The sequence below is a fragment of the Episyrphus balteatus genome, chromosome 2, assembly GCF_945859705.1.
Source record: "Episyrphus balteatus chromosome 2, idEpiBalt1.1, whole genome shotgun sequence".
Classification (NCBI taxonomy): domain Eukaryota; kingdom Metazoa; phylum Arthropoda; class Insecta; order Diptera; family Syrphidae; genus Episyrphus; species Episyrphus balteatus.
The window spans coordinates 19,781,419-19,795,153 of NC_079135.1; the positions used below are offsets into that span (position 1 = coordinate 19,781,419).

Here is a 13,735-nt window from a genome sequence, read left to right on the forward strand (position 1 = left end):
CCCAAAATTCAAGAGGCTGAAGATTCCTTAAAGTACAAAATCCTCATACACTCTAGCCTCGAAAGTTCAAAATACCGAAAACGCACAGACCCAAAATTTGAAATTCATTGGGTTTATCTTAAATAAATCTTAGAGTTGAGAAAACCCAATTACACAAGAGTTTAGAATATAAAAAATTAAAAAAAAAAAAAAAAAACAAATTTCCAAAAAAAAAACAATCACAACAAACCCAAATTTCAGGTAGCCTTAGATCTCGAACACCAAAATTCTAAAATCTCTAAAATTAATAAAGCATAGGGCTTCAAAGCCAGGTGACATTTCTCAGTCAGCTGTTTGATGGAAACAATTCTATTTGAATTTGAATTTTTTGGTGGAATTGATGATAAAATAAAATTAATAGTGCAGTATGTAAATATAAATTATGAAATTGAGGAATTACAAGGAAAAAGCTTTTAAAACCACTCAAAACACAATTTTTTTTAATTTTATCTGTCAACTAGCTTTGTTGTGCAAATTTACATTCCTAAAGCTAGTTGAAATTCGACTACGTAGTCACTTCATTCGTGAATGCGCCCATAATGAATTGGTAGCTAGCCACATACTATTTCATCCAAAAAAAAAAAATAGAACCTACCTCAGGGGCCCAAAAAAAATAAATCGATTTTTTTAAAGAAAAATTATATGTACATATATTATTTTAGGGCCCCAAAAATTTATACTTGAAAAAGTATACGTTCTTTTTTATTTGTTCTTATTTTCTATATTAAAGGGGCCCCAAGTATCAAAGAATTCCCAAAAATTTAAGCCCCGGCAACTTAACGTACGCCTCTGGTAAAATAACATAAAACCTTTTTTTAAAATTACATACTTGAACACGGTTTCAAATGGTTTTTTCTCAAAACGAAACATTTTAAGAAAAAAATTTAGTATCGTTAAAACGGTTTAGAAAAAATATTTGTATGTCAACATTTTCCGACGTTTTTCAAAAAAAAAAATGATGTACCTACCATTTTTTAGAAAATATTAATCTAGATTTAAAAACGAAATTTCGAAAAAAATTCATCAATCTGTTTTAAAGAAATTGATTTTTCGACAAAAAAATTGAAATATTTAAAAAAAAAAAATCTGCTTTTTTGCAAATATTTTGACTTTTCTGTATAAATTTTTTGATGCAATTGGCTTAGTCGTTTACGAGAAAATAAGCCCAAAAATTTTTTTATTTCAAAAATTAGGACCCATACATTTTTCTAAAATTGCACAATAGGTAATTAATAGAATAAATATTTTTTGAACTGTTATGAACGATACCTGTATTTAAACTGTTCTTTTTTTTATTCCTTATTAAAATTTTATACAATTAAAAAAAAACACATTTTTATTTATTTTCAAATATTTCAAATTTGTATTTTATTAATAAAATGTTTTCAATGTAAAAGACAACTTTTAAAGTGAAAAACTTTAAATTTTTCATTTCAAATTGCAGAAAATTCGTTGAACCATAGGTCAAACTGATTTCAGAATCAAGTGCACTCTCGCATTCGTAAACGCATTTAAAACACAAAAACTAAAAAAAAATACTTCATTATATTATCGACTTAGAATTATCTTGAAAGTCAAGTAACAAACACATAGTCTGATAACACTGGTCAACAAAACTAAACTTTTTTTTGTTACAGAAACCAAGGTATACTTTTCTATAGGATTTTGGTGTGCTGAGCTCAAATCCAAAGTCAAAAAAATTCTATCACATCACGTTTTTGAGATAATCCCGTTAAAAAATCGAAAATGCCGCTTTTTACCAGTTTTCGAGATTAATTCTTAGCTTTTGGTTATTTGTTTTAAATAAATTTGTTTCTAATAGAACTAAATGTTGTCTGTCTAAGGTCCAATTTATTCACACTCCATTAAATTTAAAGTCGCCATTAAAAAAGGGAAATTTTAAAATTTGTATGCGATTTGACAGTTTTATAATTTTTAATGGAGCCTTTAAAAATAATGGAGAGTGAATAAATTGGGCCTAAATCCGTTTAAATCTTTTAAAAATCTCTTATCTTCTTTGAGAAATCTGAAATTGAAATCAACGTGTTTGGTATATCTCATGTTTATTTACTTTTAATAGCGAATCTCTAAAAGTTCTTTGCCAATCGCTTTCAAATTTATCTCAAAAACGTGATGTGGTAGAATTTTTCTGACTTCAGATTCGAGCTCAGCACCCAAAAAACCTATAGAAAAGTATATCTTGGTGTCTGTAACAAAAACCTTGTTGACCAGTGTAATATTTGGTAAATAACAAACATATTCCTTCAATGTATTTTAGGAGTTATTTTTTAATTTGTCGGATACAGGACAAGTTGCATCAAATTAAGCATTGGCAAATTCAAACAGACATATTATATAACACAACCTTTGTGATATTGATCAAAAATCAAGCTTGTTTTAGACATCATAACTTACAAGTATCTTTATCATACCAAAATAAAAAAATAAACTTGGCAAAAACTGATTGATCAACAGAAACATAAAACAGAACTTGTAAATTCCACATTCCACAAAATTCACGCTGCAGAAAAAAGCCTAAGTGGTATATGCGATGTGTTTTGGCCAAAACAGACCTGTTTTAAAATGCAGGTTAACAAGCCATCAATTGCGTATTTTTAGAGAGTTAACCTAACTTTATGACAAGAAGGTGAAGTTAAGTGACTCGCAAGAAAGTAAAAGCTTGTTATGATGGCTGCGAGAGGAAGCAAAATAAAAAAAATAAGTTAAAAATAAAACCAAAAATGTTTTACTCTTGGTTCATTGCACGAATGTTTTTATTACCAAATAATAAACATGTTCTCTATTGATCTCATAAAAATGTAATGGAAGGTGTTATTTTTAGTAGCAGATTATCATAATTTAAGGTTTTTCTTTTCTACTAAAATTTTCCAAAACTCAAACAGTTCTTAATTTTGCTTTATTCGCTCATTTTTCATATTTGGTCCTGGAATTTTCGCATGTGACTTTGGCACCAAAAAAACAAGCTCAAAATAAATACATATTGCGTTTTCCCCTCATCCGAACAGATATTTAAACTCAATGCTGACCATCTAAACAACACCAAAAAAGCTGAAATGGACATTATTGTATTCAATCGAGTTCCAAAAACTGGCAGTGTTCAAATGATAAATTTATTAAAAAAGCTTGGTAAAGTTCATAACTTTGAGGTCGAATTGGATCCACAAAGTAAAGGAATTAAACAAATTCTTAACCAAAAAGAAGAAGAAGAATGGGTTGACAATATTGCCAATTTAGATGAACCCAATATTTTCATTAGCCACGTTAATTACATGAATTTTACAAAATACGAACAACCACGACCTATTTATATAAACATGGTTCGTGATCCAGTGGAAAGGATTATAAGTTGGTTCTATTTCATTCGCTCGCCATGGGTATTTGTGCCACAACGAAAACGAAATAATGCTAGAATGCCCGATCCCAAATGGATGAATACAGATTTGGATGAATGTGTGAATTCGAAACATAAATATTGTTCTTATATCGAAGGTCAAGGTTTGACTAATGATGTTATAGATCATAGGAGGCAAACTATGTTCTTTTGTGGTCATAATAAAAAAAAGTGCACGTGAGTTGATTTTCATAATCTTTCATTGAAACCGTTAAATGGATTTTTAACTAAAAACTGTTTTAAAGGCCATTCAATACGAGACTTCCATTAGAATTAGCCAAGAGGAATGTCGAAAGGGAATATGCAGTTGTTGGAACTTGGGAAGATACAAATATTACACTCACTGTGTTGGAAAAATATATTCCAAAATATTTTAAGGGTGCTAAAGATTTGTACTACAGTAAGCGTTCATTTTACAAGTTTTTATAGGTTAATTTTTTTTCTACTCGATTTTATTTAACATACTACTTTGTATTCATTATGTTAATATGTGTGGAATTAATTTATAGAAGTTTTTATCTTTAATTTGCAAACCATTGAAATTCACTTAAGAAATTATTACTTGCTGTATGGTAAGCGGGGGTACATTTGACACCGGGGCACATTTGACTTTGCGTTTTTTGGTATGATCGTGCCCTTAATTAACAATAGTTTGGATGAAGAAAGAAGCTTAGTTTGATTTAAAGAAATTTTGCGAAATTTCGCAGTCTTTCATTAACTTTTCGCGGAGTACCACGTGTTTTCGTGTTTTCTGTATTTCTGATCTTATTTTTGACCACCGGTATGTAAGCGATTTCTGAACCTAATAAAAAGTTTTTTCAATGCTGAATCAATATTTTGATAGCACTATGCTTAAAGTTAAGTAAATTAAAACCAGCTTTGTAAAAAAATAGTATTAGTTATTGAAAAAAAAGAAAAACTGTTATGAAGCTCCTCCGGGGCACCTTTGACTTTTGCAATTTGGGCACATTTTTAGGTTGAATTTGGGAAATTATTTATTTAATAAATTATTTAAAAGTAAATCGACATCGATTAATTTTGATTAAGATTTAAATGGAGAGATTTTTTGAAATATTTTATGGTTTTTTGTTTTTTCTTCTTCTTTTTAGAAAATAAATTTTTTGATTTATTTTTTTCGTTATATTGTTTAGTATATTGTTTAAAACCAAAAAAGTATTTTTTTTTCTAATTAAATAATAGACGAGTAAGATCCACCTGATAGTTTTAAAAATTTAATGCACACGATGTGGGGTTTAATCCACCATTGTCAAATGTACCCCTTTTAAAGTCAAAAGTGCCCCGTGATCGGGGCACTTTTGACAAAATGACTATTTTTAGAAAACATAATTTTTTAAATGTTGTAATGTTGTAAAACAAAAAAAATTACTGTTAGTATAATCTTGAATAGTCAATAAATCAAATACAAAACAAAACATTGGAAAACATTAACAGTTTTCGAAAATACAGACCTTTAAAAACTAAGTTTCAAATGTACCCCCTTCTCCCCTATAGAGTAGAGCAAGTATTTGTTTCGCGTCAAAAAAAAATCCGAGGTGTAAATCAAAAACAACATTTCGATAATGGAGGGACATATCCTAAAAACAAGACACATTTCGACGACAGACAGATTTTCTTCAAATTTTGTACAAATGATTTTATGGAATTGTGAATATTTTTTTTGTTTGTTTTTTTTACCTTTTTCAAAAGGTATTAATATCTGGAACGAAGTATTACAAGATTAAGGATAAAAAAGAATTCAAGTGTTATTTGCTTAAAATTAATTATAAAAGGCAAACTACAATTCCAGTGCGTAGTTTTTACGTATAATTGATTTGTTATTTGCTTTTTCCACAAAGTCAATATCTTGATGAAAACAATTTTTCTATTTTCGAAAATAATTACTAACGGTACAGTTTAGGAATTGCGCCGTATGACGTCATACGATTACAATGATACATACGTTACCCTTTAGATTAGTTATGTATGTCTTTTTTTTTTTTTTCTGATTTATAAATAGAGGCATCAATAGTCAAAAAGTTATGGTATGATCGTAATCGTTAGCCGTCACACAGTGGAACGCCTAGTACAAAATTCCTGGCATTGGGTGAAAATTTTTTTTTCATTCTTGTAAATATTTTTTGTTTGTTAATCATAGAAAATTGTCCCTTCTTTCATAATCCACAAGTTATTTTTATCAAAATGTTTTGGTTTCCAAGATACAGAGTCTCAAGTGCGGACTATTTCACAAGAAAAAAAAGATGTTTTTTTTTAGAAATTTTCATACTCTTATATCTGGCTCATTTTTTAAGATATCTTCTTGAAATAAGTTTTGTTCATAAGATACTGATATCTAAAATATATATTTAAGAAAAAAATCCTTAAATTATATTTCTAAATAATTCTAAAACACGTTTTTCTATAACCCTTTTTGAAAATTTCTCTTCAACTTTGAAAATGCTTTTAAAAAAATGCTTACATATGCCCGCTCTCTTAGTAGTCTAGAATGAAAGCTTAATAGTTTGTGTGTAATATTTTAAAACATTTGGATCCGACCGAATCCGACCCCGTTTTTTAGAGCACCATCTTTATAAATTTAACCCTTTATGTAGTATTTTTTTATTTATTTTTTTTATTTTTTCCTATCTGTAAAGGGGAGGGTTGGTGTTATTTGGCTAGCTTAAAGTGTCATGGGGTAGTTTAAACCAAGAATATAACTACTGAATACATAACGTAAGATTGACCAAAAAAATAAAGAAAGAGTGAGTAAAAACAATTAATTTTTAAGGTTTTTTTAAGAGTAAAGCACTGTCAGAGCGATCAACGAATGAACGAACTTATGTAATTTTTTATGCTTATGTATTTTCTAACAAAATCTGGATAATAAAGTAAGAATCTAACTAAAGTTTAAATTAAAAAAAAAATATATATTTCAATTTCTAAAGCGAAACGGAAATTTGTATAAAAAAACAGCAGAACGAAAAATTTTGTTATGCTTTTCGTTTCACAGCACACGAGATTGACAAACGATATTATTACCTGTACTTGAATACTTGGAAAGTTTTTAATAATGTTTCACTAATGTTTTTTCAGGTAAAATTCCTTAGTCCAAAAGAATTTTGCACCTTGTGAATTTTAATTTCTTCAAAATTATTTTCAAGTTTTAATTTATTGACATTATTTAATTTTGACTTTCGTTGCTGACTTTGGAGGCTTAGAAACATTTTCGTTTCGCTTCAGCAGCGTACTAGGTTAGCTTAAAATAATGTCATGGCTTCGAAATAAAATTTGTCTTGCAAACAATTTGTTCTCTGAATTGTTTCTTATTTAAGAAAATAAAATGTATTTTTTTTTTGGTTTTTTGAAAAATTTAAACTCCAGTTTTTTGTTAAGAAATTTGTTCTAAAAATATGTACAATTTCATTTGTTCGTTCATTTGATCATTCGTTGGTCGCTCTTATGTACATTGTACATTTTAATTTGCAATTTTAGTTACTTGTCTTTCATATTAAGCTGTACATAGCTTTATGATTTTTTGATAAGTAGGTATATCGTATTTTGTTTGCTTTTTTTTTTATGAATCCATCATTTTCTTTTAAATTAATTTCATTATTAAGTTGACAATATTTATATTTTATCATATTTTTTATGTTTATGTTGGTATTTTCATAATAATACCAATTCATTTTAAAATAACACATATTTACATAAGATAATCCTTTTTAAGCTATTTTTTATTCATAATAATTTTTTTTTGCAAATAATCGGTATTTTAAAAGACTGTTAACAAAATGTGTAAACGCTTTTTTTTACTTAATAAATAAGACAATAACGTAAAGTATTAATTTTATGTGTAGTAAAATAAGGATTGGTAGTTTTTGTATGTTAACAGCTATTTTAAGTAAAAAAAAATTAAAGAATTAAACATTTTTTGTGATTTTTTATTGGATTCAATTCTGTGATTTTCAAGAAGCAATATAGCGAAAACCGTTTTAGGATCCGTTCATTAGATCAGAAGTTACAGTCATATGACCACTTTTTCATAGTTTCGATCCACTGTGCGTCATCCCGTAATTCGACCCCTGGGGTCGAACTACGGCATACGTTCGTTAACGTATTGACGCTTTATATCTCTATCATTTTCTTCTGATTAAATAGAGAGAGCAATAGTCAAAACGTTAACGAACGTATGCCGTAGTTCGACCCCTGATTTTTTTTTAAATTTTGACCTAAAAATATGTCTACAAAATTACTGTCCCGAGTTACAGCTCAAACCAATGATCTGATTTGGTATTGGTAGTTATAAGTTTTGGGATGTTTTGAAGAGATCTTTTTTGAAATTCTTTTTGTTTTTAGGATCAAATTCTATTTTTAGGACCAAAACAAATAGTACCTGTCATATGACCAATATTTAAAAGTTGTTTTTCTCAAAAACGGATGTAACAATTTTTATTCAACAAAAAAATTTTAGAATTTAGCAAATAAGTTCTTACTTTTGAAATAAAAAATATTTTCGGAACCATAATTAACGGTACCTGCCTTAGAACCGTTTTCATAATTTCTAACTTTCTCCTTGCTAACTTAACTGATTTCAATGAAAACATTTAATGCACAAACGGTTAAGTTTGTGTGTTCAAATTTTAAAAAAATATATACCTATTTTTTTTATTTTTTCGAAAATGTTTTATTTTTTTTTTATTTTAAAAAATCAAGTTTATGAAAATGGGTCGAAAGATTTTTTTTTTTTTTTTTCAAATATAAAGTAATTTTTTAATAACGGCAAACCAAATTTTTTTTTGAAAAATAATGGAACAAAATTAATTAACAGAGCCAAATCAGTTTTAGGAGGCCAGAAGTTGAAAAAGTTACAAGCAAAAAATTAGTGATAAAGAAAAAACAGTGGTAGGTATAGATAATGGGAAAAATAAATTAGATTGCAGCAGATGTCCGGAAATGGGGTGAGACAGGGGCACTCAAAAAGAATTTCATCAACTTTTTTTATTAAATAGGTAATTTTTTCAAAAAAAAAAAAATATTTTTTAATCATAAAAATAATGTCCCAAACTCAAGCTAAGGTACATAAAAACTTTCATCTTCAAAAAATGTTATCAAAATCCAACTATTTCTGGTTAAATATATAAAAATTAAAAAAAAAAAGGCATTTTTCTCAATTTTTTATTTTAGTTTCTTTTTAAAATAAAATGGATACACCTGACTTTTTCTATTAGAGGATACTTTTGCCAGAAATTGTTCCCTATCCCGCCCCTATTTTTTTTAACATTAATCCTAAATTTTCCCTTAACTAATTTACTGCCAATTATTCTTTTTTTTCAGTATGCATTCTATATGATGAAATTTATATGATTTTGAAAGGCATTGTTTATACAAATATAACGTATATTGAGATAGTTTGGACTACAAATATTGAAATCGGCAAAAACAAAAGTAAAAACGAAATTGTAATAAACGAATTTTACGCCACGTACAGAGTATTACGTTTTAACTCACAACAGAAATTTGAATTAAATACTGTAGTCTCAAATCCTATATATTTTTTATTTATATTTGTTTTGTTTATAATGTATAGTATTTGTAAATTTAACGTTTTCTGCAGTAGGTACTTTCGAAATTGGAATTATACAGTTTGTGAGCCCATTAAATCCCTTTGTTACTGTTGTGAATTTACTTAGTAACTCAATTCACTTGTTGAATTACTCACGAATTCCAAAGTGTTTTTTTGTCAAGATACTTAAAACTATAAAGTTAATCTAAATGCTATAAATTGACACTTGAAACATGATTTTTGTGTGTTGTGATCTCGAATGAATTTAGCAGCTTTTTTTACTTGGTTTAAGATCAATTTAACGAATTGGAATATGGGTATCAAAAAGAGTACAGAAAAAGTGTTTCTGGGATATATTTATTTTCAATAGCGATTGAATCTCTCAAATCCATGACATATGTAACACTGAACACTTAGCTAGACTTTTAATTATTAAGGTCCTGGAAACAATTTTCTTTTTTTCTTTTTGCGTAGAAGATATTCCTCACGATTATTACTATTTAAATTTTTTTATTCAAAAAAATCGAGTAGAAAAATAAAACTATTATTCTGAACTGGTATTAACTTTTTATTGATTCTTTTAATATTTAGTGGGCCTGAGCAAAAATTTACACAATGACAACCCAATGAAACCGCACGTAAGTGAAGAGCTCAAGGAAATGCTTCGAAAAAATTTCACACGTGAAATTGAATTTTACCAATTTTGCAGACAACGTTTACATAAACAATATTTGGCTGTTAAACTTGATGAATTAATGGATTTTGATAAGAGTCTTTTAAAAGATAAAAAAATAAATTAAAAAAAAAAAAGAACAAAAATATTAAAATGGCTTTTATTAATTTTTCATTTTATATAAATATATTTCAAACTTTTTTTTTTTCAAATTTGGACTCGGGAACTCTCGCTTGTTTGCATCTTAACAATTAATAGCTTTGTTTTTCTAAAACAAAAACAATCTGGATATTTTTTTATTCTTTAGCTGAAAACCTTAAACCCTCATGATCTAAATAATACTCGAAAAGCTGAAATTGACATAGTTTTCTTCAATCGGGTGTCTAAAACTGGCAGTGAAGCACTTATGCAACTATTAAATTATTTGGCCAATTTCAATGGATTTGGTCTTGCTAAAAGTTCTGATGAGACACCAAGACCTCGTGTCCAAACATTAAAAAAACAAATAGAAATTACCGATGCAATTATGGAACTTGGTCCAAACAATGTTTATGCCGAACATGCTAATTATATTAATTTTACCAAATACGATCTACAACAACCAATTTATATTAATCTTGTGAGAGATCCTGTGGAACGTGTTATCAGTTGGTTTTACTATCAACGAGGAGGCTATAAGAATGCTAAGATTTTTAAAGAGTCTCCTGAGATCGAGATGAAGCCAATAAGTTGGTATAAAAAGGACTTTAATCATTGCGTTCGAAGTGGTGATCCTGAATGTCAGTTTGTGCCATTTTCAGTTGATGATTCTTCGGTGGATTATCGTAGACAGTCGTTGTTCTTTTGTGGACATACACAACATTGCATGTAAATATTTTTTGTTTCATTATTTTTTTTTTTTTTTTGTTTTCTGATGATTTATAATTTTTAGACCATTTAACTCACCAACGGCTGTTCAAATAGCCAAACAAAATGTTGAAAAATACTATGCTGTTGTTGGATCATGGGAAGATACCAATGTTACTTTGACAGTACTTGAAGAATACATTCCTCGATTTTTCAATGGCGCTAAGTTTCTTTTTAACTGTATGAACATAAAATAATTTTGTTTAATAATGGTCATTAATAGAATTTTTGCATATTTTTTTTTTATAGTGCGCAAGGATGAAATAACTAAAAAGACGAAGAATGAAAGGAAAGCGAAAATCCATGATGATGTTAAGGATATGCTTAGGAAAAACTTTACCCACGAGTATGATTTTTATTGGTTTTGCAAACAAAGACTTTACAAACAATATACAGCTGTGAGATTATTGAATGAAAATTATTAAAGGCAATTAAAATTAAATAATTTTTGTTTTTCTTTTGGAAGAAAATTGCAAGTTCGCTAGGAACTTATTCTTAGAATTGTATTTTGAGTTTATCTCGACTTTGATACCCAATTAACTACTATAATTTAAGAACTGAGTAATGAGATTAATTAAACTTATTTTTTAAGGAGACTAACACAATCCCTACATTTAGAATACAGAATACGGAAAACCCAGAATCTCGAAAACCCAAAATCCTGAAATGCAAAATCTCAACACCCAAAATTTGCGGAAACTATAAATGTTTTGGTTTTTTTTTGTGCTTTTTCTTTCATATTATGGATTTTCGGGATTTCTTGTATTCGGAATTTCAGTTTTCGGGACTCTGACTTGGATCCAATTTCGTTTTATTTTTTTTTTATTTGATACCCAGTTCACTAAGAAATTGACTTATGAAATTTGTTTTACTCTCGAAATAGTCGGACACAATCAAGAAATTTTGAATCTAGATAACCCATAATTTCGAAAACTCAGAATTCCGAAAATACAGAATGCCAAAAGCCCAGACTTTATTTTTTAATTTTTTCGGGATTTTGAGTTTTCTGAATTTTTGGTTTTAGGGATTCTATGATTTTGGAGTTTTTTGTTTTTGATATCCTGGATTTTCGAGATCTTGGGTATTTGGTTTCGGTTTTTGGGATTTTGGATTTTCGGGATTGTGTTTGGAATTTTGGTTTTGGGTACTCTGACTTCAACCCAATCTCGATTATTACCTATTTTATATACCCATTTCACAAATAATTGACTAATACAATTTGTTGAACTAACTCCGGAGGGAGACGGACACAATTACTAAAATTTTGAATGAAGACAAAAACCTAAAATACCGAAAACCGTTAATCTGAAAATCCCAAAATGGGATTTTGATTTTGGAATTACGGGATTTTTTTTTGGGATTCAGAATTTTTGAATTTTTTTTTTTGGGTATTCGGGATTTCGGTTTTCGAGATTTCGACTGTGCTCGTTGATTTTAATTAGATATCCAATTAACTAAGAATTGACTTATAAAAATTGCTGGACTAACTCTCGAGGGAGACGAACATAATCCCGAAATTTTGAATCCAGAAAATCCAAAATCCCAAAAATTCTAAAAATACAATCTCGAAAATCTAAAATCTGTGACAATTTTACGTTTTATATATTATTTTGGGATTTCGATTTTTGATATTCTGGGTTTTCAGGATTTTTTGCATTCGGAATTTCGTGTTTTTGGAACTCTGACTTCAACCCATTCTAGATTATTTAAATTTGATACCGAATTCTTTAAGAACTAACTAATGAGATTTGTTGAACTTACTCTGGAGAGAGACGAACACAATCCAGGAATTTTGAATGCAGAAAATCCAGAATCCCAAAAATCCTAAATCCTAAAAACCCAACACCTCGAATATGCAAAGTCTCGAAAAACCCATAATCTGTAATAATTTTTCATTTACCTATTTATAACTTTTCAGGATTTAAAGTTTTCAGGATTTTGAATTTTAGGGATTTAAGTACTTTTTAGATTCTGGATTTTTTGAGCATTCGGTAATTCGGTATTTTGGTTTATATGATTCTCACCAAGATACCCAAAAATAGATCCGTAAATTTGAATCGAGTTTTCAAAGCAAAAATCGCAAACTGCGCAAGTTATTTTGCAAAATGAAAAGCTTTTGCGTGGTGCTCGAAAGAGGTCTTAAAGATGTCGCAAATCATTTGGGAGCATCAATCGCTCGTCGCGACGTAAGAAAAGACTACTTATTATGTATTTGACCGGTTTGTATGAACGTGGGAATGTTTGTTCCCTCATATCTTCTAAACTACTTCAAATCATTAAGCAAATGAAGTAACGTTGGAAGCCTCTTGCTTGTCCGCTGGTTACAGGTTCTTTATTTTTTTTTTATTTTTACTATGCATTTATTTGATTAACATATCTATGTTTCTAATGGCTTAAAATTTTGTTTTATGCCTTTTTTTTTAATTTATTTGGATAAAGCCTTGACCATCTGAATTTTCGAATTTCCTTGCTTGGCTCTCGTTCATAGTCATTTAAAAAAAATAAAAAAATTTACGATTTGGATTTTAAAATTTTATAGCTACAATCTTTAAGCTCGGACAAGCTTAACAATACAAAAAACTCCCATCCTGGTATTGTGTTTTTCAATCGTGTTGCTAAAGTTGGCAGTGAAGCAATGATGGAATTGATACAAATTCTCAAAAAATTTAATGATTTTGAATTTCACCCCGCTTCCGGAACGAGTATGAATTTAAAATTACCTGCAATTCAAGAACATGTTGAAACTATGACACAACTTAACGAAGAATCTATTTATATGAAACATATTGGTTTTATAAATTTTACACAATTCGATCTTCAACAACCGATTTACATGAATTTGGTGCGAGATCCAGTGGAACGGGTTATAAGTTGGTTTTACTATACCCGAAGTGCTTATAAAAATGCAATTTATTTTCAAAAAGTAAAAAATGCTGAAGTCCAGAGTCTCGACTGGTGGAAGAAAGATTTTAATCAATGCGTTCGAAGTGGAGATCATGAATGTAATTACAAGCAATATGCGATAAAGGATGGAGTTGGAGATTATAGACGACAATCGTTGTTTTTTTGTGGACATTCAAGGGATTGTTTGTAAGGATTTTTTTTTTTTTTTTTTTTTGAATTTATAAAGAATTTCTACTAAAAA

The 13,735-nt window shown here is 28.6% G+C and overlaps 1 protein-coding gene across 2 annotated transcripts in view; it reads left to right on the forward strand.

Moving 5' to 3' along the window:
• The window catches only part of LOC129910590 (heparan sulfate 2-O-sulfotransferase pipe), a 113,037-nt gene that overhangs the window by 95,044 nt on the left and 4,258 nt on the right, over window positions 1-13,735 (forward strand). The window contains exon 4 of one of the 2 annotated variants that reach the window (XM_055988022.1): window positions 13,130-13,680. The exons of the other annotated variant lie outside the window; for it this stretch is intronic. Within the exon in view, the coding sequence (XP_055843997.1) occupies window positions 13,130-13,680 (551 nt within the window). The remainder of the gene's footprint in view (window positions 1-13,129; window positions 13,681-13,735) is intronic. 2 annotated transcript variants of the gene reach the window in all.